The following is a 25,792-nucleotide window of genomic DNA, read 5'->3' on the forward strand; positions in this document are numbered from 1 at the left end:
ATTTGGTGTGTGGAAGGTGTGCGGAAGAGGGGGAAGTCTTATACGGCGAGTATATAACAAACTCTGTATTTTGAGTGGAAATGTTAGGGGGTCGTCTTAAACGCCCAGTCGTCTTATACGCTGGCAAATACGGTATATCCATGATGATACCATCATCTCCCACACTTTACAATGGGGAACATCACTTAAAAGTATGTCCAGATGGCAGGGAACAGCAGACAGCTTCCCTATAGGGGGCAATAGTGTAAAGGATAATCCAAGTTTATTTGGTAATTTTCATTATCTTCATCAGGAACTGCTAACACTGTGTGCAAGGCAATTGTAATATACAGAACCCTTTTTCATGGAATCTTCTTTTTTTTTAGTTGGGGAACTGTGTTTTTCCAGGACCCATCAGCTCCAAGCCAAGTAGTTGTTTCATCTAGTTGTGGAGGACGCAGCTCTGTGGCTCATGTGGGGATTGAATCGGCAACCTTGGTGTTATGAGCACTGCGCTCTAACCCAACTGCCCCTTTCATGGAATCTTTGACCATTATTTTGTGGAACCTAGTTTGGGAATGCAGCTCTAGGCTAATTTCATCAAAGGTTTTACTACCACTTTCTGTTCTTTGCTTTAGTTGGTATGTACATTTATGGATACCCTTCTGTAGCTAGATGAGGCTGTATCAGTGACTATAATGCAGTCTCTGCTTTCAAGAAAGTTATCATTTGGATTCAATGTAACATTTTATATTTTATTTTAGGTAATGTGGTTTGGCTGGATGAAATGACAGCCACACGGGCCCTTATCAATATGAGCTCTCTGCCAGCCCTGGATAAGATAAGAAGCAGGGATCCCAATGAGGACAAGTCATCTGAGAAAAGTAAAAAAGGTAACTGAGGGACTTGGGGGCTGAAAGTCCTGTTATTGACGTAGTTGGTGTGGGTTTCTGTGCAGAGTATTATACAGCATCTCATCACCAGTTATTTCTATGATCCTTTGGATCATCAATAAATAGAAGAAAATCAGGCTTTTAAATGATGAGATGGAGTTATGGGAAGGTTCATCTTGTCTCTCACATTCCATTTTAGACAAGCAGGAAGACAGTTCAGAGGATGATGAGGCTGAAGAAGGAGAAGTTGAAGATGAAAACTCAAGTGATGTAGAGGTTAGTAATAGCACAAAGATATATGTAAAGTTTTACTGTAAAAAACTGCTTACTATGTTTTTTTTTTTTTAATTGGGGAATTGGGGGAGGGGAGCAGCCAAGTTGTTGTCCTTTAGTCTTAGTTGTAGAGGGCACAGCAAGCTCTGCTCCAAGTCCAGTCGTGCAGCTCAACTCAATGTGTTGTGTTCAATTAGCTGCGGGTGGGTGTAGCCACCATCCCATCAGGAGTCGAACCAGCAGCCTCGTTGTTAAGAGCACAGGCTCTATCCACTGAGCCATCCGGGTGGCAGCTCAGCTCAAGGTGCCGAGTTCAGTCTTAGTTGTGGGTGGGCGTAGCCCACCATCTCGAAGAGGAATCCTTGTTGTTAGGAGCACATGCTTTCACCAGCTGAGCCATCTTGCCACCTGTTGGCAGCTCAGGGGCAGCTCAGCTTGGGCACAGCTCACTGGCCCATGTGGGAATCGAACCAGTGACCCTGTTGCTCAGAGCTTATGCTCTTGAGCAAGCTCTTAACCAACTGAGCCACTCGGCCGGCCCTGCTTACTATCTTTTTATTTAAGGCTTAAAGGCTTACTAAGTTGTGTTCTTCCTCTGGCTTTCACCCTTAGACCTGAGGGTGCACCAGGCTCTTGGCCTTCTAAGTTTGTGTGGCTATAATGAATGATTCATCTTGCAATCTTAGAATAGTACTCACACTTCTGTATAAAAGAAAAATATTTTATTGAGAAGTACTTTGAAGTGTTATCTAATCAGTAAAATTAAGAAGTAAGTAATGACATGTTTCCTAATGGATTATATACTGTTGTTGGAAAACTTAAAGCGGATTCATTTAAAAAATACTCAATGAATGCCTGCTATATACACAATCTAGGTGCTGGGGATATAGCGTCAAGCTAAACAGTCTTTTCCCTCTTGGAGCCTACATTCTAGTGGGGAAGGCAGACAGTACACAGATACACAGATATATAAGATAATGTCAGGAAGTAGTGAGCGCTATGAAGAAAAGTGTAAGTGGATAGAGAATGATGGAGACCATTTTTTAAGATAAGGTGGTCAGGGAAGACTTCTAACTTAGAAATTCTGCAGAGGAACTAATGCTGTAATGCTGAAGGAGTATTATTAAAGGCAGAGTTCTTAATCAGTGGTAACATTGCTACTGAATAAAGATGAAAAAGGCTTTAATTTTTATGTTGAAATGCTCTTTTTTCTTAAGTTGGACACGTTATCTCAGGTAGAAGAAGAGTCTCTGCTAAGAAATGATCTTCGTCCAGCTAACAAACTTGCTAAAGGAAATAGGTTATTCATGAGATTTGCTACAAAAGGTAAATGTGATATTTGGTATTGATTTTTATTTTTAATCAATGTGATTTATTATTGAGTGACATCCTTCTCTTTTGAATCAGAAGTCAGATCAAGTAATCTCAAAGTCCCTTCAAACTATAATATTCTGAGCTTATGAAATGCTTGAAATTGAGTTGAGTTATGAAATGAGTTGAAATTTCTGTCTTTGAATGTGAATATTAGCTATTTGTATCCTTTTGTGACTTCTGGCTAAAGTATTTTCTTTTAAAGCTGGTTTGCCCCATGTGTTTTTAAACCAATTTATCATTTGAACAATGAAAACCTTTTAAAATTGTATATGTATGTATCATAGCAATATCATCCTGGACATTGCTAACAGTGCCATTCAGCTCTAATTCCCTAAAGAATTAAATCAAGTCTCTAATAATTCATAAGGTTTTCTATGTACAATAATTTTGGTGTACATTAAAAACACACACACAGTGTTTCTTTTTTTTTAAAGATTTTTTTTATTTATTGGGGGATGGAGACAGCACTAGGGAATTGGGGGAAGGGGAACAGACAAGTTGTTGTCCTTTTTTGTTCTTCAATCTTGTGGAGGACGTAGCTTCACTGGCCCAATGATAACGTTGGTATTATTGCACTCTTCCCGGGTGAGGCAGATCAGTCACCAGCTTCTGGACGGCTGCTCACGCTGGCTGCTGGCGACACACGGTAGCTCATGGCAACCCACGCTGCAGCCTATGCCGTCACTGGCGACTAACGGCAGCCCAGCTCCAGGTTGAGCTGTTGTTCTGCATCTTAGCTGTAGAGGGCAGTGTCACTGGCCCTCATATGTGGAATCCGAACTGGGGCCCTCTGGCATCCCAAGCCAGCTCTTAACCACCGCGCCACTTGGCCGGCCCCACAATGTTTCTAATTGTTTGAGAGTTAGAGATGACAACCCTTCACCCTAGAATACTTCAACATGTATTTCTGAAGAACGAGGACTTTGTCTTACACACAGTACAATTACCAAAATCAAGAAATTTAATGTTAATATAACACTATCACCTAATCCACAGTCCACATTCAGATTTCATCAGTTTTTCCAGTAATTCCCCTGCTCTGTAAATTAACACTGCCTGACACACAGTGAGTGCTGTGTGTTAACATTTCTTGATGATGATGATGACTGTTGAATAAATTTGGATTATCCTTTACACTGTCCCCCACTAAGCTGGAACCCACCCCAGGACTGAGTGTTGAAGTAGGTGCCACGTTTCCTTAGTCACCCTGAATTTGGAACTACTCCTTTGCTTTGTTTTCCTCGACTGGGCCATTTTTTAAAGAGTATAGGCTTGTTTTATAAATTGACCTTTAGTTTGGGTTTGTCTGATGTCTTTTTCTGATTTAACTTGGGTTGTGCATTTTAGGCAAGAATATCGTGGAAGTGATGCCTTTTTCAGTGCATCGTATCAGGAGGCACGTGATATTTCTCCCGTTCCCAGGATGTTAACTTTTATCACTTGTTTAGGATAATGATCACCAGGCTTCTCTGCACTGTAAAGTTACTATTTTTACATTTGTAATTTTAAAATCTGTGGGGAGATACTTTGAGATTATGTAAGTAGCCTGTTGCTCATCAAACTTTCACTCGGTAGCTTTAGCATTCATTGACTTTTTAAGTCCATTATTTCTGTTAATTGGCAGTCTGCTATAAGGAAGAGCTTTCCTTTTTACCCATTTATTTATTTACTTGTTTATATCAGTTTAGACTTGTGGAGTCTTATTCAGTGGGTTATCATCCATTGCTATCATTTTGATTCACAAATTGTCACAGTTTGGCCAGTAGAGCCCCTTTCAGCTGTGTGTGTGGTTTTTTTGTTTTGTTTTGTTTTTTAAGATTTTATTGGGGAATTGGGGAAGGGGAACAGACAAGTTGCTGTCCTTTTGTTCTTCAGTCTTGTTGTGGAGGACGTTGCTTCACTGGCCCAATGATAATGTTGGTATTATCATTGCGCTCTTCCCGGGTGAGGCAGCTTCTCGCCGGCCATTGGACGGCTGGCTGCTCACGGTGGCTCATGGCAGCTCACATCCACGGCTGGCCAGCCCCACTGCAGCCTACGCCATCACCGACGACTCACGGCAGCCCAGCTCCAGGTTGAGCTGTATAGTGCACCATCTTAGCTGTAGAGGGCTTAGCGTCACTGGCCCTCATATGTGGGATCCGAACTGGGGCCCCGCTGCTCAGAGCTAGTGTCCCAAGCCAACTCCTAACCAATGCGCCACTCGGCTGGCCCCCAGCTATGTGTTTTTGACATGCCTCCATGATTCTTTGATCACTTTCTTTAGGCACAATAAAACATTGTTTTTCCAGACTCAACTTGTATTTTCCCTGCCTCATATCTGGAACCAGCCATTTTTTCAAGGAGCTGGTGGGCATGTTTTTTTGTAGGGGGCACATACTGGTTTGTGCCACCAAGTTTACACATAGCACCAGCTACATTCATTGGGGGTTTATCCTTTGCAGTCAGCGAGTGCCCAAGAAGCTGTCAGAGACCTTTATATTATGAAAGCATGTGTGATCACTGACCACCTTAACTTCCTATGAACTGACATTTTAACTTGACAAGTGGGATCTTTTCCACATTTACTCATTTGAGTGTATTCTAGATACATGATACTATGCTATTTTTAAGTCATTTTGAGGAATCACAATAAACTGGAAAAAAATGGCTTATTAAATGCATGCGATCATGTAGTGTCTATTTCTTTAATCCTGATTCTGTGTTATTGGAGTGTTGTCATTCAGAAATGAATATCGTCTTTTAGGGGCAGTGAAAATGCCACCTGTTCTAGAAAGTTTGATTCCTGAACACCTTCAATGACTGAAGCTCTCTCACGCTTCTCAGAACCTTGTATCTTATACTGTTGGTTGTTTTTAGTAACATTTCCTCTCTGAAGTGGGCTCTTCCACAGCAGCATCAGTTCCTCCATCTCTGTATCGTGCTCCACCCCCTCTGCACTGCACTGCCTTGGGCGGCACTCAGTGCATCTTCCCTTTTGCTGGCAGATTGTGCTGACCTGATCCCAGCTATGGAGCTTTTTGTTAACCAGTCCACATTGTCTTCACACCCACAGGAAATCCTGGGTAACTATTGTAATTAATTTTTAGATGACAAAAAGGAACTTGGAGCAGCCAGAAGAAGTCAGTATTACATGAAATACGGGAATCCAAATTACGGAGGCATGAAAGGAATTCTTAGTAATTCTTGGTGAGTCCAAAACTGTAAAATACAATAGTTTAAATAGGACTTAAACTTTTCTTAGTCCTTTAGCTGGTATTCTACAGTGGAATGTGAACACCATGTGTGGACTGGAAGGAAGATGAGGGAATAATGCAAGATTCTTAATTGTGGTAAATAGTGTGAGAATGCTGAGTTTCAGTTTCATTTCAGATGTCAGTTTTAGCACCTGATGTTGCGTTGCATCAATGTGTCGTTGAGATTAATTAGTGGATCTTAAGGTCCTTCCTGTTGGTTTTTGACTATGTGCTTATTTTGGCAATGTTGCAGGAAGCGAAGATATCATTCCCGTCGCATTCAGCGGGATGTGATCAAGAAGAGAGCCCTGATTGGGGATGACGTTGGCTTGACGTCCTATAAACACCGACATTCCGGTAGTTGCCTGCTCAGCTCTTGGGTAGACACATGTTTGGCTCCCGAAATCATATTTTTATTCTTAACACAGTCTTTTAAGGTTCCAAACTTTATCATCCTCTCTTCCTTGCCCTCACCCTCTGCCAACATATAGGAAAGTAAGTCAAGTCACGATTAATTTTAAATTGCCCATACAAAGAGGTCAAATGATTTTATAAAAACTGTTCTAACAAAAAATGCCACATGTGACTTAGGGAAAATTAAAACTATTCTCAGGAATCTAATTTTTCTACTATTTATATCAAAAGCTGCATGGAAAATAAATTTTTAATTATTTTGTCAGATTAGCTGATTTTATTGTTCCTTTGTCTGATAATGATAATAGGCTGCTATGTCTAGTGTTTTACGCTTATTGGCTTGTGCACATGAATGCCTCAGAAAAGTGGGATATCATGACTTGGGTTTTCTTCCTTCCTTCCTTCCTTCCTCCTTCCTTTCCCTTTCCTCTCTCCCTCCTTTCTTCCCTTCCTGTGCTTATTATAAAGAAACCATTTCCATTATGTTTTATAAGGATTTGTTTTTGTTTTGAACCTAATTTGTGGAATCTTCTACATGCTTTGTAGAACTAGTTCAGTCAGCATACAAATGTGGAATAACATGCATACACATTTATCCTTGTAGCAGGGAGAGGTGGGGTCTATGTAATGTGTATATCGAAAATTATATATTTGAAATCTGCATCTGAATGCACACACTTTTCCAATTTCCGTTACTTTAAGATATTATCATCATATAATCTTTTATTCATATTAAAGAATTTAAAAAGCAAATTGCCCCTAATTCTAGCACTCTAATGTAACAACTGACTTCATTTTACATTTTTCCTCTTTCTTTCTTTTCATAATAAATATTATCATTATTGTGAACATATATTTTACATTCTACTTCCTCTACTTACAAGCATTTTTCCATGAACTTTGAAGTCACAGTTAATTTTCATTATTTCTGATGGTTATGTTCTGTAAAGTCACTGTAATCACTGAAGCAGCAAATACTCTGGTCACACGGTTTTTGGCAGCTAATCAGTATATCACCTTGTTGATGTGTTTCTGTTTAAAGACACCTTATTGAATACATACTGTTGATCCATTCCCATTGAACTCACAGTCAACAGCACCATACCTCATGCCTGAACAAAGTTTATCTCACACACGTGTTTTTACCGGAAGGCACATGACAGCCTCCTGGCACGTAGGAACAGTAGCTCTGGCACCACTAAACAGTGAAATCAACACAAGGCACAAAAATGTGAAAAGCATGGCATTCAGTAGCGTGCGAAAAGGACGCTCATTTACAGTGTGAGAGCTGAAACAAGAAGGCGGAGCGCTGCCTTGATTGACCTTAGCTGGGAACATAGTGACTCAGTTTTTTCTGCCACTCTGCACATGTTTACAAACGACCATGAAAGCACTGCACATATTGATTTTGGAGTTAGAAATAAATGGGGCAAACTTGCAAATGATTATCTGTGAATAATGACGATGGACCGTATTTTAGATAACTTTATAATATTCCATGGGCTGCTAGATCATACTTTAATTTACCCAGCCATTCTTCTGTTCCAGGTATCAGGATGGTAACCAGATTGGCACTTTTATAGATAATGCTCCAGTAAAATCTTGGGGATGGGAACCCCTTTTTTTAAACAAGGTCACAAAGTGAATAGAAAAATCAGACTTGTTAGCGTTAGTGCATCTCCTAATGTGTTTTGGTTAAATTCCTTAGGACTAGTGAATGTTCCTGAGGAACCCATTGAGGAGGAAGAGGAGGAAGAAGAGGAGGAGGAGGGGGAGGAGGACCAGGACATGGACGCAGACGATAGGGTGGTGGTGGAGTACCACGACGAGCTCCCGGCTCCCAAGCAGCCTCGGGAGCGGAGCACGTCCAGGCGGTCCAGTGCCAGCAGCTCTGACTCTGATGAAATGGACTATGATCTAGAACTGAAAATGATTTCCACTCCTTCACCAAAGAAAAGCATGAAAATGACTATGTATGCTGATGAAGTGGAATCGCAGTTGAAAAATATTCGGTAATTATTTTTTCTTTTTGTCAACGCTAGCTTTAATTTGACTTTAAATACTCATTACTAAATTCCTCTTAATTCCACTTAATTTTATAATCACTATCTGTTCTAATTTCAGTCCTTTGTAGAGTTTGAATAAAAGTGCCCAAAATACGAAAGACGAGATCCTTGTTAAAAAAGCTATAGACAATATGAAAGGTGAAAATTATCTATATAATTGTTCTAAGGTGAGGACTGTTGGCAATTGGGTGAATAACGACCCTGCTGATTTTATGCATATACATCATGAGAAATTATAACTGTATTTGTACAAAAGTGAAGTTATGCTATTTATATTTTTTGCAAGATGCTTTTTCCATTTAACATATAGTAACATATTTCCATTTAACAAAAATCTGCTATTTTTTCAACTGTACATAGTCCGTTGTTTGAAAATATCATAATTTATTTAACCCAGTTCCTTATTGGTGGACATTTAGGTCTCTGTTTTCTTTCTGTTGCATTAATAGATAAATTCCTTGAATTCCAGTTCTTGTACAGAAAATATATGAGCTTAAAAATTGGTGTTGCTAAATTTCCTTCCAGAAAGGTTTTATTCACTCACATTGCCAACTGTTACCTATATACTGATCACTCTAAATTTTGCTAATTTCATGGACAAAAGAAAAATAGTTACTTTAATGAGCATTTCTTTGATGACTAGTGGGGATGAGCAGATTCCTGAGGGCAGATAGCATATGCACAATCAAAGGGCTGGAGCCTATGGATGCACTCTCTGTGTTCTTGGTGATGTATTTGGAGAAAGAAAAAAACATTCATGCAGGTTTGTTTGTATGGGTTTGTTCACATTCTTATTTTCAGTTTGCAGAGAACTTTCTAATGGTGACTGCTGCCAGAATGCTGGTTCCTAGCATGGCAGCAGATCTCTGACAGAGAAGTCTGCCTTTAAAGAAGGAGACTGAAGACTGTTGTATCTTGACTACAACCAGATCACACAGTCTGGGTGAGCAGAGGCTCCAAGCTCTTTGCAGGCCTCTACTTAACGTTTGTCTCAGGAGAAGGAGCCTCAGTTAGGTTCTCTGTGATAGCTTTCAAATAGTATGTGTGGGAACCACCCTGGAACACTCAGGATCCTGTTCGCCCCTCTTGATCTCTTTTCAGCAGGCTGATCATGGCTTTTGTAAACAAGTAATTATTGGTGTATGATATTTGTAAGTGAATATTGGCTCTATTAGATTGGGTTTCTTAAATGGTTTTCTCAAAAGCGTATGAGATTGTTGCGTGGGCATTGTATCACAGTTGAAGTTGGTTAACTGTGCTCTTTTCTTTTTTTCAAGGAACTCCATGAAGGCAGATACTGTAGCCACAAGCAATATAAAAAACCGAATTGGTAACAAATTACCAGCTGAGAAATTTGCAGATGTCCGACATTTGTTAGATGAAAAACGTCAGCACATACGTCCACGGCCGTCAGGCAGCAGTACAAAATCGGGTACTGTTGTTCAGTTGTATTTCTGGGCTTCAGTCTGAGCTCCAGAAAGCAAACTGGGGCACGAAGCGGTTCTTGGATAAAACGTTGCCGTTTGTGGACCAATTTAGTTGTTCTGGTTCATCACTTCTAAATTTTGGGTTAGGCATTGGAACTTCAGGACATGGAAAATAATCAGACTTTTGCAATGCTAGCTTTCAATATTTTTGAACCAAATATTTATTTTACTCTGTATGTCATTGGTATGCTTTATACATAAGGATAATAGAAATTAAATTGAGTTGTTGTTGAAATGGTTAAGAATTTGAACTGCATAGTTTATATGTGCAGACCCACACATAGCGGGTTCTTGGCCATGCTTGCTACCTGGGCTAGGTGCTGGGAGTGTTCAGAGCCTTTGGAGGAGATGCAAAGTCATCATACAGTAGAATCCGATGGAGAAACACAAGCATACACATTCAGATAATTCCATCCAAAGCAGAATGGAGAAAGTGCTCTGTTGGATCTAAGTAGTGGGCTGTGGGAGCAGCGAGGGTAACTAGATCTATTGGTAGAACTGTGGAACGCTTCTCAGAGAAAGTGGCTTTCGAGCGAGGCTTTGGGGAGGGACTAGGATCTCAGTTGGCAAATGTAGTGTTTTGAGGAAGTAACCTGATCTTATATCCATTTTAGAAAGATCACTTAGGGCCAGAGTGGGGTGGGGTATAGAGTTAAGTAAGTAACAAGGGCCTGAACTATTGTAGATAGAGATAGGGGAGATAGAATGGAATGAGAATGACAAACCTTGTGAAGGAAGAAGACTCGGCACTGGGACGTGAGCAGGGAGAGGGAGAGAAACCAAGGGGTCCCGGCCTGAGGGACCAGGGATCAGAAGGGTGGGGATGCTGCTCTCTCGGAGAAGAAGCAAGATGGGCACAAGCCCCACCCAGCACAGTGACTTGGTCATAAACGTGTTTTCATTGCTGTTACTGTTAGAGGAAACTCAGGAGGACAGGCGGGTTTCTGGGGGGACTGGAGGAAAAGCAAATTCGATTTGGAACATCTTCCCCTGATCTTTTGCTTTTTGCCAATCTCGTAAATGTAGTAAGTTTATTGAGAACTTCTTATATGTTCAAAGATTGTGGCTTCTGCCCTCAGGGACTTGGCAATATAGCGTGTTAGCTGAAATGTTTGTAAATTATTTCGTCTGCTTGGTTCTACGTAGAAAATGAAAAACAAGACAGTTGAGTGCCTCAGAAATTCCTTTCTGGAGCAGTCAGCTGAGATGTTTTTTCCCCTGAGAGTCCCAACGTCCTATTTTTCCTAAGGGAATCCAGACTGATTGAGTAGAGAGAAGGCTTTTAGAAGCTTGATTTCATTGGCCCTCTGTCCTCACTCGGGGAGATTTGGACCAGGTCTGGTCGTGATCTCAGGTTGGCAGTACAGATAGCAAAGCATGCACTCTTGGTAACAGCAGTACTTTTTTTCTTTTTCTAGATATACACCAGCGGTTAGGAAAAAGACCATATTCTCCAGAAAAGACTAGTAGCCCCGTTGTTCGGAGAGAGCCTTTTTCTGATGTACATAGTAGGCTGGGTGTTCCCAGGCAAGACATTAAAGGTCTCTACTCTGATACTCGAGAGAAGAAATCAGGTTGGTGACACTTAAAACTGACGGGGATGGGAACTGGTAAAAGCAGGGACAATGGGTGTCGCATAAAAATACGTTGTTAGCAGAAGGCAAGAAATAGAAAATGCCAAAATTATTTTCCTTTTTCTTTATCATAATAATAATGGGAACAGTATGGAAAATTTAGAAAACAGCAAAAAGACCCACCCCTGAGCACAAATAAGTTTTTAGTTTCATGTATGCTATTCCAGTCTTTGTCCATATACATATCCTACTTTTTCGTACAGCGTTTTATTGTAATCATTGTTATATTCTTTATAAGGAAAACTTTTAATTGCCTTATAGTGTGGCTATACTATGAAATTCTAAAAACATTTTCCTATTAGATATTAGTAAGGTATAGTTTTTAAGAAGAGTAGGCAGAATCTATAAAAATTTAGTGTAGCAGGCCCATCAGTTTGCAGGATGTTATAGCTGGAAATGATCTGGGGATGGTCCCCTCCTGGCAGAATGAAGCTGTACACAGAATGGGGCGTCTCACCAGGGAGGGGCAGGTGTGGCATAAACAGCATCCTCCAGGTTCTGATATGCCTAGGGTAGGGGGGTGCATGTCCCCTAGCTGTGAGAATCTCCCTTTGGATCCAGATCCCTCAGTTTGCAGGCAGGGAAATGAGATTATCTGTCCAAGACTGCACAGGGTTGCAAGTACCACAGACCTCCGCGCCCCCAGTGTTTATTGCTCATCAGGTGTGGGCAGTGCCTCTGCTTCCGCAGCACTGCCCTGCTTCCCAGCATTGACTGCCAAGACTAAAATGCCTTCTCACCCAAACAGGTAATTTATGGACTCGCTTAGGACCTGCATCCAAGACCAAAGACAAGAACACGAAGAAAGTGGATCATAGGGCTCCTGGCACTGAGGAAGATGACTCCGAGCTGCAAAGGGCGTGGGGGGCTCTGATTAAGGAGAAAGAACAGTCTCGCCAAAAGAAGAGCCGGTTAGATAACTTACCATCTCTCCAGATTGAAGTTAGTCGGGAAAGCAGCTCTGGTTCAGAGGCAGAGTCCTGATGCCCTTGGGGCCGCTGGCGGCTGCCTTAAAGCCTGACATTCTTGCGCAGGCGGGGTGCACAGTAGGAACCCCCCCTGCAGGAGTTGGCACCCCTCCCACTCTTACACATACAGTCACCCTCAGCTCTTGCTACTTCAGCAAGACATCTTAAGAATGTGACGTGTTTTGAAGGGCATCTATCTATCTTTTGCTGCAGAGTCATAGTTCTGGGCCCTCGATTCTTTTCCTACCACCCCGCAAGCTTTACCCTTTGAGAAAAAGGCAGCCCTCCAGATTTTGTAGACGTTTTTTCTTAATATTTTTAACATTGTGTCTTTTAAAAGAAATGTTTTACACAGTTCATCCAAAGAGCAGAGAACTGAACTTCTCACTATTGCCTTGGCCCTGACAGCTGTTACCAGCACCCTTTTCCCAAGAAAAGTCAATTCCCAGGTGCTTATTGGACAGCCTCCGAGGGGGAAGATGAGGGAAGCTGCCAGCTCACCCTTCCAGGACCCTAGTGTGGGGGCCGAATCTCATGGACCTGACCTCAGAGATGCACCAGTGCCACCCAGGTAGATAAGAGAGCAGCGGCGATCGTGCTTCCGTTCCTCCCTGGGGACTTCTGTCAGGGGCCTCTTGTTAGCAATCAGCTTGAAGTGAAGATCAAGTTCAGTGCTGTGGGATTTTTAGGAACAAAAAACTGTGACTTCTGGATTTGGGGTGGATTTTTTGTGCTAGGGGCGGGGTCATGGGTTAATGTTGAACAATTTGTAAGTCTGTATTATGTTTAAAAAATATTAATGATTTAAAAGTTTAAATTTTTAATTTTTATATGTGAAAATACTTCCTGTTGACTATAGGGAAAGCTCAAGTGGTGTCTTCTGTGCTGTTAAATATATATTATATACTTTGGAAGAAGGCAAAGAGAGGAGTCTCATTATTTTTAAATGATACTAATTGTATAGTCTTGTCTGTTGTACATAGAATTCAACTTGCTTTTTGTCCACTGTAGGAAAAAACCCGTCCATCCGAGATGGGGTTCTGTTGTTCATTATCACTTTAAAAGTAATACATTGATATTTATTCTGTCTCCAAGTTCTGGCACCTGAAGACATCTTCAAAACTGGCAAATGAGGTAATAGTTACAGAAATTTTAGTTCGTTTACTTCTAAACTCCTTTCAGATGATTTTACCACAAAAAGGCCAGATTCCTTTGTTTTCCTGTCTGATTTTTATTTTGAAGTAGTTAATGTTTGCGTCCTTCTGCAGGCTTAAAAACTGTGTTTCACTTCAGTTCACTAGAACTTGGGAGTTAGAGATCGGAAGCCTGTGTCCCTTCCGTGGTATCAGCTCCTCACCTGTCTGGAGTATTTCAGCACCCAGTGCAGCCAGGGATTCCAGACAGCTTTCCTTGTATCTGAGCTAATAAAGCTAATAATGGGTCACGTGGATAGCTGATGGCACTGAGGTGCCAGTGAACGCAGAACGCTGATGGTAATAAAGGGCTGTGACACTCAAGAGCTGCAACAAAAACTGTATTGTCCCTGTTTTGTTAGTTGACCTGCTTTTTTCCCTCCCTCGAGAAAAATTAGAGCGTGTCACCATGATAAGTTTCAGCTTCCTAATAGGATTCTAGGAAAGAGATGGCTTCGGTTTCTCTGCCAGTTGAGCCCTAAGGTTTCTGAGATTTCTCAGCTCCTCTTGCTCTGCGAAGCACAGGTTTGTGAGGAGGGGCCAGAGTTTGAGGAGTTGGTTGAGTGAACAGTATGACGCCCTGAGAGAGACCTGGATGCCAACCTCTGGCTCTGCTCCATGGGTTTGGGCCTCGGTTTCCCGATCTCGCAAATGAATGGGCTGATAGCAGAGCTTCTGGCTTTGTTGGTGCATCTCAGCGGTCTGTTTGACTCTTTCCCACAGCTATGGCTGCCGTGGGTTGGCTAGCACTGGTTTCTGTTGCAGGTGTTGAGGGTGTGTGTGAGGCTGTGGACAGGGACTTAACCCCCACCCTGTTCCATTCTCTGGGTGGGACAGAGACGTCTTTGTGGTCTCTGAGTGTTTAGAAAGTGCCCCCTCTTAGACTTCCCTTTGTGTTCCCCAGTCATGGCCCTTTCCCAGCAGTAGTTCAGGCCCATCTGTCCCATGGCCTTTTAGCTCTCACAAGTCTCCTCCTAGAGATCCGGGAAGACTTTCTGGAAGGATGGTGGTGTGTTATCAAAACTGGGTCTTTGATCTAACCAAGAAAAATGCCTTCGCAGCCTGGCAATTCTCACAAACACACAGAACCCACAAAAGTATCTTCCAAGATTTAGTTTCCAAGTTATTGGCCTCAGCCTCTCTTGATCTCCAGCCTGCACTCGGGCTCTCAGCTTTTGCAACATTGTACGCGGGCCCTGAATGCCCAGGCCCTTTCTTTGGAGTTTGGGTGTGAGAATGAACAGGACGGTCCCCTGGCAGGCAGCTCCATGGGCCTTTACCTTGGGCAGCAGGGCTCCGTGCTTTTCTGTATTCCTCTTAGTCTTTACATGTGCAAGATTTTAAATACATTTTTGCTGCTTGAGAATACTTAGATACCTCATTTCTGTTTCCCACTCTACCTCTCAGGAGAGGTACCGGCTACCCAGCAGAACTTGTGGAGCCCGCCACAAGATACAGTCTCCTCACCTGACCTCCCACGAGTCCCGTCTCCTTGGTTCAACCACTGCCTTCTTCCGCTCCATCCCTGTAGCAGCCTCTGTCCCGGCCTCTGCCCCATCTCGCCTCCGCTCTGCACACTGCAGCCAGCATGAGCTCGTGTCGTTAGCGGCTTTATTGAGAGACAATTTTTATACCATACAATCCACCCATTTAAAGTGTACGCTTCAGTGGCCTTTAGTATATTCACACAGAAGTGCAACCATCACTTCATAATCAATTTTAAAACATTTTCATCATGAAAAAGAAACCCTCTCCCCATTAGCAGTCACTCCTCATTCCTTCTTCCCCGTGATAACCACTAACTATTTCTGTCTATGAATTTGCCTATTCAGAACAATTCATGTGAATGGAATCATACACTTTGTGGCTGTTTCGACTGGCTTCTTTCACTAAGCATGTTTTTAAGGTTCATCCGTGTTGTAACTTGTGCTGGTACTTCATTTCTTTCTATTGCTGAATAATAGGCCACTCTGGGCTGTACCGCATTTTCTTGATCCATTCACCAGTTAATGGACATTTGGGTTGTTTCTACCTTATGGCTGTTACAAATAATGCTGCTATGAACGTTTACATACAGGTTTTTATGTGGACATATGTTGTCATCACTCTTGGGTTATATACCTAGGAGAGGAATTGCTGGGTTGTATTGTAACTCGATCTTGAACCTTTTGAAGAACTGCCAGACTGTTTTCCCACGTGGCTGCTTCATTGTTCATTTCCCGCGAGCCATGTATGGGAGTTCCGATTTTTCCATGTCCATGTCAACACTTGTTGTTTTCTGATGTGAACTGGTGTCTCAAGTTTTGCTTTGCATTTTCCTGATGACTAATGATGTTGGCCATCTTTTCATGTGCTTCAGGATGAACTTTTGTAAGAATGTCATTCCTGTTATTTCTCTCCTTAAAACCTTTCCAAAGCTCCACCATTGCCCTTGGAATAAATACCAGACTCCTTTCATAGCTCCTAAGGCTGGTCAGGATAGAGTCTCTGGCAGTATCTCTGGCCTGTTTGCCTCATCCTCTACTGCCCTCTGCTAACCAGCTCCCCGGACCCATCGTGGTCTCACCAGCCTTTCACAGTCTGCTCCCTGCTGGTGACAAGCTGCATGGTCTTCTCCCCCTCCTGCCTCGCCTTCTCTTTTCCCTCATCCTCAAGGACATAGAGACCCCTCCATGAGGCTGCCCCCAACTTCCAGAGCCAGGTTACGGACCCCTGTTTTGTGTCCCGTGGTGCTGCCACGTAGGAGTCTCGGCTCATTCCAGGGTTAGGCTATAAAGTCATGTCTAAGATAAAAATGGAGTAATCACAATTCCTCTAGGAAACCCTGAGGAAAGTGCCACGTTGAAGACCAGCATCACAAGGTCCATTGTGCGCACAGCTGGTTCCTGCCCTGTGGGAACAGATCACGGGTTTTTTTTGTTGTTGAGCACCAGGGAAAGTGTTGGTCTGCAATATTAGGGCCATGTTGTGTAAAACATACTTATTTTTAGGCGTGAGAATCACACTCAGGCGAGAAGCTCACTTTTAAAGAGGCTCTTGGGAACTGAAACAGGCCCCAGGGACCATAGAGGCGTGAGCTCGCCTCAGGCCCTCCTGTCTACCTGCTCAGTGAGTGGAGGGGCAGGTGGAATGACTCAAATGACCTCAAGTTATTTTCCATTTTCTTTTTTTTTCCCTCAAATACCATTGTGTTTGCCTAAATGAGGTGTGTGCGAAGTACCAAATGTCTGTACTCTCCCAAGCCAGCACACCTTCACACTGGATTGTAACTCCCTGTTCCTGCTTTGTCTTTGCTAGACTGTAAGCTCCATGAGAGCAGGTACCATGCCTGGCTTCCCCTGGGGTTTCCCCAGTCCTAGTACCATGCCTGGCACCAGGTAGGCCCCCATAGACGTGATGAATGTGTAAATCCTCAGCTGCAGGAGCAGTTCCATCTTCTGAGGCCCCGGGGTCCTCCCACAGGCTGGGCCTTGCTTTTCTACTTTGTACAAACAACACTTGGTTTTCCCGTTTTATTTTCCCTGCTAGCCTGTGAGCTCCTAATGAGCAGGTGTCTTCATGTTATTTCTCTATCCCCCCACCACGCCAGTCCCAGAGTAAGTGGTGCTTAAAAAGTGTTTGGTAACGGAATGAATTGTGGTAACCCAACCCAGATGTGGCACTTTTGTCTACAGGCTAGTCTGCTTCTAGCTGAGACCACCAGATTCAGAAGGAGGAAGATTAATCAGAAGTGCATATACTGTACTTGTATAAGAAAAAAATATCTCATTAATAAGGCCTCAATAAAATTCGAATTTTGGTGGTCTGGCTGTATCTGAGCTAAAGCTCACCCAGCTCTATACAGAATTTGCTAGAGAATCACGTAGATAGTTCAGAATAGTTTTTAGAAGGCGTTCATTCATCTGCCCCAAGAGAGCAGGAGAGGAAGTTGACAGGTGGATGAGAGCCCTCAGAGAGGGACCCGCTAGGCCAGTTCAGCCTGTGGTCCTATTGGTGAGGAAAGTGATGGCAGTCCAGAGAAGGAAACGGAACTGTTTCCCGGCAGCAGCTCTTTCGCATACGGCAGCATCCCAACTGGCACACGGAGCATTCTTAGTTATGGTGAAATGCTAGCAGGCACTGTGGATTCCAGTTAACAGCAAATCATGGCTTCATGGCTTAATCGCTGCACACATAAGTTTGATGTGTAATTATTTGCTTCGAAACCTTATATAACAAGAAGTAAATTAGAAGTTAAGCCACTTCTTTTAAGAACTAAAAGGACAGTGGTGTTTTTATAATCATGAGAGTAGCACACTTGCTTCAGGGCTGATTGTTATTGTATGACCGGACCACCGATACCTAGGAATTTTTCTTACATGTTTATAAAATAAATCTGAGAAGAAACAATACTGTAGCTTTTTTTTTTTTAGTCATTATTTATTCAGTGCTCCTTTGTTTGCATTGTCAATTCAGGCATTCCTATAGTAGGTTGGCATAATTGGCTATGCTAACAAGGAACTGTACATTATTTGCTGTACGTTATTTGAATATTTACTGTAGCATTTCTTAAAATGAAATTTATGAACATTTCACAAAACTGATGTTCCTTGGCGCGTTTAGGGAAATGCTGGCTCAAAAGCCTATTTCAAATAGTTATGAGGCATTGAAGTGGGACTTTGCTGTGCTATAAATAAAACTAGAGTATGGGTAGTATTTAACCTACCAAAATCAATACTCTGCCCTGGGGTCCTTATTTGTTTTTGTTTGAGCAATTCTGGAGGCCCTTCCTGGATGGCCAGATTTTTCAGTAGTTAAGACTTGTGCTTACCTCAGACTGCCCACGCCTGTCCTTGTCCAGTGTAGGTTCCCGAGGGCAAGAGGCCCGCACAATTGGCAGGAGCAGAGACACGGCCTTCCCGTCCCTTCCTGGGGTTGCTGTGTGTTTAGTCCCGTGATGCGTCCCTTCTTGTCTTTGGTCAGGGTTCCTCAGAGAGCCTATGAGCAGGCGGCAGCACTTTTAGGTAGAGTGTCTTTCGCAGAGGATCAGATGGAATGGGGGCTGGGAATTCACTCTGTCACACGTACAAACAGGAAAAGACTGAGCGAGTCCCTTCACCTGCCTGGACCTCAGTTTCCCTGTCAAATGAAGGGCTTGACTGAGATGATCTCGTTTCCTTTTAGTGTTAACGTGAGTTCTGGGATCTTTGCTGTGCTTTCCCAAGGAGCATCAGGACTGTAAGCTGGACAGGAAAAGGGGTAGGGCCAAGCCAGAGGCCAAGCCTTGGACCCTTGGTTCCATGACCCAATGCTACACTCCCCTCCTCCAGCCCCTCGGAAGGACATAAGGATCCTCGCCTTTGCTCCCTCCCCACGAAGGCCCCCTTGCCCGACACACACACACACACACACACACACACACACACACGCACGCACGTATGCACACACGTGCGTGCACGCACACTTCACTGGTTTATTTGGGAGCTTTTTTAGGAGGTATCCCAGTATATTAGTCAGTAGGAGTCAGCTTGGACTGCCATTGACTGGGTGACTTAAACAACAAATTTATTTCCTCACATTTTAGAGACTAGAAATCCAAGTTCAGAAGTTCATAGTAGGGCTCTGGTGAGACCTCTTCCTGGCTTGCAGGCAGCCATCTTCACACTGTGCTCATATGGCCTTTCCTTGGCGCGTGCACATGGAGAGATATCCGTCTTGTAAGACCACCAAGCCTCTAGGACGGGTCTGCAAGCTGTGGGTCGCGAGCCACACGTGGCTCTTTGGGTATGTTCCGTCTCAAAAGTTTGCCAACCTCTGGAAGAGCCAACCCTGTCCCTCACAACAATTTAAAACTTATTTGAAAGCCATAAATATATTTTTACAAATAAGGAAAATTTAAAATAATATAAATGAAACTATGATAGTTTTATTTTCATTTTCAATTTTACTTCAGAGCCACGTGCACGTGCCCAAAGAGCCGCATGTGGCTCGTGAGCCACAGTTTGCCGACCCCTGGCGTCTCTTCCGTCTCAAAAGTTTGCCTACCCCTACTCTAGGATTAGGGCCCTACCTTGATGACCTTATCTCCTAAAGGCCCTATCTCCAAATATAGTTACATTGGGGCTTATGGCATCAACAGATTAATTGGGGGAGAGGACACAGTTCAGTCCACAGCACCTAGTGATGCAAGGATGCCAGTATATTGTTTGTGGAATGAGGTCTCTGCTTTTTTTTTTTTTTAAGATTTTATTGGGGAGTTGGGGGAGGGGAACAGACAAGTTGCTGCCCTTTTTGTTCTTCAGTCTAGTTGTGGAAGATGTTGCTTCACTGGCCCATGTTGGTATTATCATTGTGCTCCTCCTGGGTGAGGCAGTCACTTGCCAGCCATTGGATGGCTGCTCACGGCAGCTCACGAAAGCGCACGCCAGCTGCCGGCCAGCCCCACTGCAGCCTATACTGTAGCCGGCGCCTCACGGCAGCAGCCCAGCTCCAGGTCGAGCTGTTGTTCACCATCTTAGCTGTAGAGGGCGCGGCATCACTGGCCCATGTGGGATCTGAACCAGGACCCTGCTGCTCAGAGCTGGCATCCCAAGCCAACTCCTAACCAACGCGCCACTCGGCTGGCCCAGGTCCCTGCTTTTTAATAGCTCGTGAACTGGGAGGGATTTAGACCCATGGATCTGAAGGCACTGGGGTTTGTAGTGGTTCCAAGTTCCGGTTCGGGAGGAGACCGACTTGTTTGAGTTTCAAGTCTGCCACTAGCCTATGGCTTTGGGCAAATTCCTTAACGACTGCCTCTGAGCCGGCCGCCGCCTCTGTGGAATGGGGATAACGTGGCAGGGTGACCGTGAGGATCGGATGAGGGCTTGCATGGAAGGCCCTTGCACAGAGCCTGGCACTCCAGCCTGAGCATTCACTCAGTGGTGGTGATTACTACTGCTCTTCGGTCTTAGCTCCCCTTTGCCAACTCTCCTTCACTGCAGCGCTTGCTCCAGGCTCTAGTGTCAGTAATGTCCTCACTTCCACATTCCCTCTTGCCAGCTTCCTAAGACTCAGAAGGCAAGTGGGTAATTAGAAACGTTTTCGGGTGTGGAGGCTGAGGGGCAGGGCTGTGGGAACACCTCCCACTCACTGGTGGGCACGGGTAGCAGCGCTTTAGACTCACTCTCAAGTCAGAGCAGTTAGTCCTTTTATTTTCATGCTCAACACGGCTCTTCATCCCATAACTTTTAAAACTTTAGTTTGAAATTACAGAAAAGTTTCAAGGGTAGAATAAAGAACATTTTGCCGCATTTTATCATTTATTCTTTCCCTCGTCCCCGCCCCTCCTTTCCTCTCTCTGAACCATAAACTATTTGAAAGTTACTTGCATATGTTATGTCCCCTAAATATTTCAGTGTACATTTCCTAAGAACAAGGACATTCTCTCATTAGACCATAGTATAGTTATCAAATTCAGGAAATATATAATTTTATCTAATCAGTAGTATCTAATCTATAATTCATGTTTCAGTTTTGCCAACTATCCCAATAATGTTTTGGGATATAAGGTTAAGATAACCCTATATCTTAACCTTATAACTTATATCTTAACCTTATAACTTTACTTTTATTTCCTGTTTTTAATGAAAATAAATAACAGCTAGATTTGATGCCCTCCATGTAACTCTCCACAGTCAATTTTTTTGGCCATAACCAGAGACTTGAATTTCTGGTTAACATTCCCATCAATGATATTATATTTTACTGAACCAATAATGTTTTTTAAAGCATTTTTTTTTCTAGTCTAGGATCCCATCCAGGAACACACACTACATTTAGTCTCCTTTAATCTGGAACAATTCCTTAGCCTTTCTTTGTCTTTTATGATATGTTTTTTAAAGAGTTTAGTCCATTTATGTTGTAGAATGTCCCTTCAGTTGGTCCCTTAACATTTGTTTAAAGTCAAAACTTCTGAAGTCATTTTCAAATTCCTTTTTGGATATGTATGCATTTGTTGAACACCCAGCCTTGTACATAGCACAGCCTGGCCCTTGGGACCTTAAGTCTGGGCTTGCAGGGACAGCAGTTACTGTCAGACAAGCTTGAGAGGCCCCTGTATGTGCTCAGGATTAGGGGTCTGCCATACTGGCACCAGCAAGCTTGGATAAACACATCCTAGATGGATGCAGGATGAGTCCTCATTCTAGACATCTCCAAAGATGCAGAAACTGGCCATGTGCCTGGTCCAGCATCCAGTCATCCTGAGATGTCCTGAAGTTCGCACTCCAAACACCAAATCCTGCTTCTCTCAGAAATCTCCCGCGAGCTGCAGTCCTGGGTTCTAGCCTGTCCTGCTGATCTGCTCTGTGGCTTGGGGCTACTTTCTTGCCCCTCTGGGCCAGTGGTGGGAAAAGAATCTCCTGGTCACTCTGCCAAGTGCCCCTGACACTGAACAGGTGTGGGGAGGAGAGTCACTGAGCTCTGGAGTGGGGCAGGGTAGACAGGGCTGGCCTGTGACAAGGGTAAGCCGACTTGGAATGGTCATCATGGTGATCTGGGAGGCAAATCATCAGACTGGAGCTTTGCTTTCTCAGCTGTTTAACTTCCTTATTGGATACATAGTGTGGAAAATGGTGAATTGTTATCTGTTCAAACAACTGTAACATTGGGAACTCGCTTACTACCTGTAGGTACTTTGTCAAACCAAAGCGGACAGTGCAGAAATGTTTTAAGTGTCATCGATCTTGACAAAACTTAGGCCAAGCAAGCTTTTAATGTGAGAAACAAAATAAAATTGGTTTTCCCCTAGTCATTTAGTCAACATATTTGTCTGCTGTGTTTTAACACATGAACACTGCAAAGTGCTCTCCCTGGACTCACAGTCTTCCTGTGAGAGAGACCTAGAGCCCCCTGCCTTTTTTAATGTAAAATAATTAAATAAAATTTAAAATTGAGTTCCTCAGTTGCATTGGTGATATGTCCAGGTCTCCATGGCCACCTGTGGCTCGTGACCACCGTGCTGGACAGTGTAGGTCTGGAACATGATGGCAGAGCTCTGGGACAGCACGGCTCTGCACGGTGACAGCCTGGGACAGGTGTGAGAGCAGCTTCCTTCTGTGACAGACCTGGTCACACAGCGACTTTAGCATTTAAGTATGACTGCAGACCGTTGGCAGTTTGCATCAGAGGTATGCTGAAATTTTTATGGAATTTTACTTCTTCCGTTGTTCTGGTAGCTCAGAGCGCTATTAAATTAGTTCTGGCATTGCAGTGCTGCAGCCAAGGTTTTAAAGAGAATGCAGCCAAAGCTGAATTGAGGAAGCGATTTCATTCATGGGGCCCTCCACAGCCTCAAGGTTATGAGTGCAGGGCCAGGTGCAGGAGCCTAGTTTCTCCCACAGGGGCATTTCCTGTGGGAGGAGGGACCCATTCTCACTGCTGAGGCAACTGGGTGCTGGGCCTGGAGCAGGGGACTGGGACTCCCATGGACGATGAACAACGGCCGGGTTACTGCTGCTCCCTCACCTGGGACGTCTGCACCGAGGACACCCAGAGCTGTGTTCCCAGGCCGCACCGCTTCCCCTTCCAAGTGTGGGTGACGGACAGGGTTGACGGTGTCTAAGCTCCCAGGACCCAGCCCACAAGGGCTGAGGAAGCCACGCCGCCAGCTGTGTAGAGTGGGAGCGTCTGTCTTGAAAGGCCTGCCTGTCTGTGGGTCCTTGCGTGTGTGTGCCTCTGTCCCCGCCTCCTGGCTGCCCCAGCTGAGTGGGGGAGCTGAGCAGGCGACGCTGCCTCTGCTCCAGCTAGGATGTGGCTCTTCCACACTCTGCTCTACGTGACCAGTAAGTCAGCCTCACCCCTGCCCTGGGAGTCTGCCATGCCCTCAGCACAGCCTTTGTCTGTCTGTCTGTGTCAGAGCCAGAGGTCAGAAAAGGTGTGGGAATGTCCCCAGGGAGATACTCTTGCTGGGCGGGTCGGGTCAGGTCCCCAGGCTTCCTCAGAAGGGCCTTTGATGCTCTTGACAGCACTGACAGCCTGCGGCTTCAGACTCCAGAGCTCTGCCACCCTGTTCCTTCTGCCAGCCTCCCCTGCCCACCCTGGGCCCTCTCCCCAAGGCACCCACTCTGGGCAGGTCCTCAGGTCTCTGCAGAGTTTGTTCTCAGAGGTTGACAATCACCCCACTTCCCCCAGCAGAGCTCCCTTCTACAGACCAGGGGTTCAGGTGATGAGGGTGAGGTCCCTGTGCGAATGTGAGTGTTGATGAGAGACCGTGGAAGTGTGTGTCTGTAGTGAGTGAATGCATTCGGAGAGCCTGCTTCCTGTTCTGATGTTGGGGCCAATATGAGAATCTCTGTGGCGGGTGGGGGAAGAGGTCCCATTTTGGTCTTTAAACCTCCCATGGAAGCCACTTGGGGCAAGCCAAGCCCTGAGCCCACCCCTGCCCACAGGGCCCCAGGTTTGGGATGGAGCATGGTCAGCCAGCCCCTGGGGACTGCTCAGATCACCCTCAGGCCAGGGTGGTCCTGCTCCATGATCTGGGCAGGCTTCCTGGGGTCTCCTGCTGTGCTCAGAAGCTTGACAGAACAGTAAGATGGACATGTTTCAAGGCTCCTGGGGGCCTGAGTCCTCCCTGAAGGATGGGCCAGAGCTTGTAAGTGAGCCCCAGTGTCTCGGTGTTGAGTCCGTGCTGGAAGGGGACTCAGGATTAGTATCCACCATGGGGCCTGATCATCAAGAGGCAGGCCAAACGTGCCGGGTACCAGCAAAGCATATATTTTGGGACACAGTTTAGTATATGATACTTCAAAAACATCAAAATAGCCATCATGGAAATGTCTGAACTTGGTTGAACTTTCTTTTCCTTATTCTATAGTTTAGACTTACCTTTATTTTCAGTTACATATCAGGTTTGGAGAGGGTCTCAAGTGTTTTGTGTCCTATGGCTTTGATCCCCATCACCAAGAATGCCTGGAGAAGATGCTGAGACTGGTGCACGCCCTCCCAGTCCAGAGGAGGTGACTGAGGCCCAGAGAGGGGCAGTGACTGTGCAGGGTTACAAGTATTATTAATAATGGAAAGGGGGCTGCAGCCTAGGTCTCTGTCCTGCCTTCCGGCTCTAGAATACCCCATGGCCTGGAACTCTCACCCCGGTGTCACTTGTCTCCTGCTTGTCTGTTTCCCGTGGCCTCTGGAATGACCGGCCGTCATTACCCCAGCACGTTTCTCAGAAATGTCAATCCAGGTGACATTTATCAAACCCCTTTCTGAGGCCTCGGCACTCTCCCAGCTGATGGACAGCAGAGACTAAGACAGAGCAGAGCAGGCTTGCAATGCAGTCGCTTAGCTTGCAGCTTTGCTAAGTTATGGGAAGTGTGTGGGAGCAGGGCCCCGGCAGCTCCAGTCTGGGTGGGAGACATGAAACTGTGAGTTTTGTTCCAAGGTATGAGGCCGTGAGACAAATGGACCAATCCTGGAGAACTTGTTGGAGGAAGTGAGACTAGCGCTGAGCCTTGAGGATGAGGGAAAGTGAGGAAGTAACAAGAAGGTGCTGGGGAGAGTGGGAGGAAGCCCCTTAGACTGACCCTGATCCTGCGCCTGGCTGGGCTTCCCTAGGCTAGGGAGAATCCAGAACTGTTCTGGCCCGAGCTTCACCTTCCACCCTTCCCAGGCCACCCACTGTGGTCATGTCCTCTTCTCATCCAGGGGAGCAGATGAAATAGCATCCATTGAGGGCAGTTTAGAGTTAGGCGCAGAGACGCAGACACACTGAAAACCTGCAGCTGCCCGTACCCCCATCTCACTCTGCTACCGAATGGCCTGCTATCCCCACATCAGTCTTCACCCTTGATTCGTTCTGTGACCACAGCCCCTCATTTCTCCTCTTGGGGTCAGAGACTGAGTCTACATCCCTTGTATCAGCTTATAAAACCGTACAGTGGTGAAGGAGCCAGAATCCAGGGCCTGCTGGGCTGTCCTGCAGCCTTCAGGTGGACGCCGGTGGTCTCGCTGGGCCCTGCTGGGGGGCTGGGGGTTGAGAGCGAATGGCATCAGACCCAGCTCCGCCTGGGGCACAACCCCAGACCTATGTGCATGTGTGTGATAATTGTGGGGAGGGGACCGGTGTCTGAGGTGGCCCTGAGGATGGGGGAGGTCTTTAGCAAGTACAGACTGGTGGGGGATGGGGGCTTTCTGTGCAGGAGAAAGATGTGGGTGTGAGGAATTGGTTTAAGAAAGTTGCAGGGTGAGGCTTGAGTGGGAGCAGACGGCTTCTGCTCTGACGTTGCCTGTTCCCCCCACAACTGGGACAGACTGGG

At 44.9% G+C, this 25,792-nt stretch overlaps 2 protein-coding genes across 5 annotated transcripts in view; both read left to right on the forward strand.

Moving 5' to 3' along the window:
* Nucleotides 1-13,247, forward strand: part of NCBP3 (nuclear cap binding subunit 3) — a 28,777-nt gene extending 15,530 nt beyond the window's left edge. The window contains exons 5-15 of one of the 4 annotated variants that reach the window (XM_019659820.1): nucleotides 744-872; nucleotides 1,072-1,148; nucleotides 2,363-2,471; nucleotides 5,609-5,708; nucleotides 6,009-6,135; nucleotides 6,247-6,250; nucleotides 7,878-8,181; nucleotides 9,513-9,667; nucleotides 11,141-11,296; nucleotides 12,105-12,267; nucleotides 12,733-13,247. In XM_019659820.1, the coding sequence (XP_019515365.1) occupies nucleotides 744-872; nucleotides 1,072-1,148; nucleotides 2,363-2,471; nucleotides 5,609-5,708; nucleotides 6,009-6,135; nucleotides 6,247-6,250; nucleotides 7,878-8,181; nucleotides 9,513-9,667; nucleotides 11,141-11,296; nucleotides 12,105-12,267; nucleotides 12,733-12,841 (1,433 nt within the window). In that variant the 3' untranslated portion in view covers nucleotides 12,842-13,247. Of the gene's footprint in view, nucleotides 1-743; nucleotides 873-1,071; nucleotides 1,149-2,362; nucleotides 2,472-5,608; nucleotides 5,709-6,008; nucleotides 6,136-6,246; nucleotides 6,251-7,877; nucleotides 8,182-9,512; nucleotides 9,668-11,140; nucleotides 11,297-12,104 lie in introns of all 4 variants that reach the window. The other 3 variants (XM_019659821.1, XM_019659822.1, XM_019659823.1) reach the window with 3 other exon arrangements.
* A 7,529-nt stretch (nucleotides 13,248-20,776) lies between these two features.
* ITGAE (integrin subunit alpha E) overlaps nucleotides 20,777-25,792 on the forward strand; it is a 65,539-nt gene continuing 60,523 nt past the window's right edge. The window contains exon 1 of the mRNA XM_019659817.1: nucleotides 20,777-23,320. Coding sequence (XP_019515362.1) covers nucleotides 23,287-23,320 — 34 coding nt within the window. The 5' untranslated portion in view covers nucleotides 20,777-23,286. The remainder of the gene's footprint in view (nucleotides 23,321-25,792) is intronic.

This window comes from Hipposideros armiger, unplaced genomic scaffold, assembly GCF_001890085.2.
Source record: "Hipposideros armiger isolate ML-2016 unplaced genomic scaffold, ASM189008v1 scaffold_304, whole genome shotgun sequence".
NCBI classification, from domain to species: Eukaryota; Metazoa; Chordata; class Mammalia; order Chiroptera; family Hipposideridae; genus Hipposideros; species Hipposideros armiger.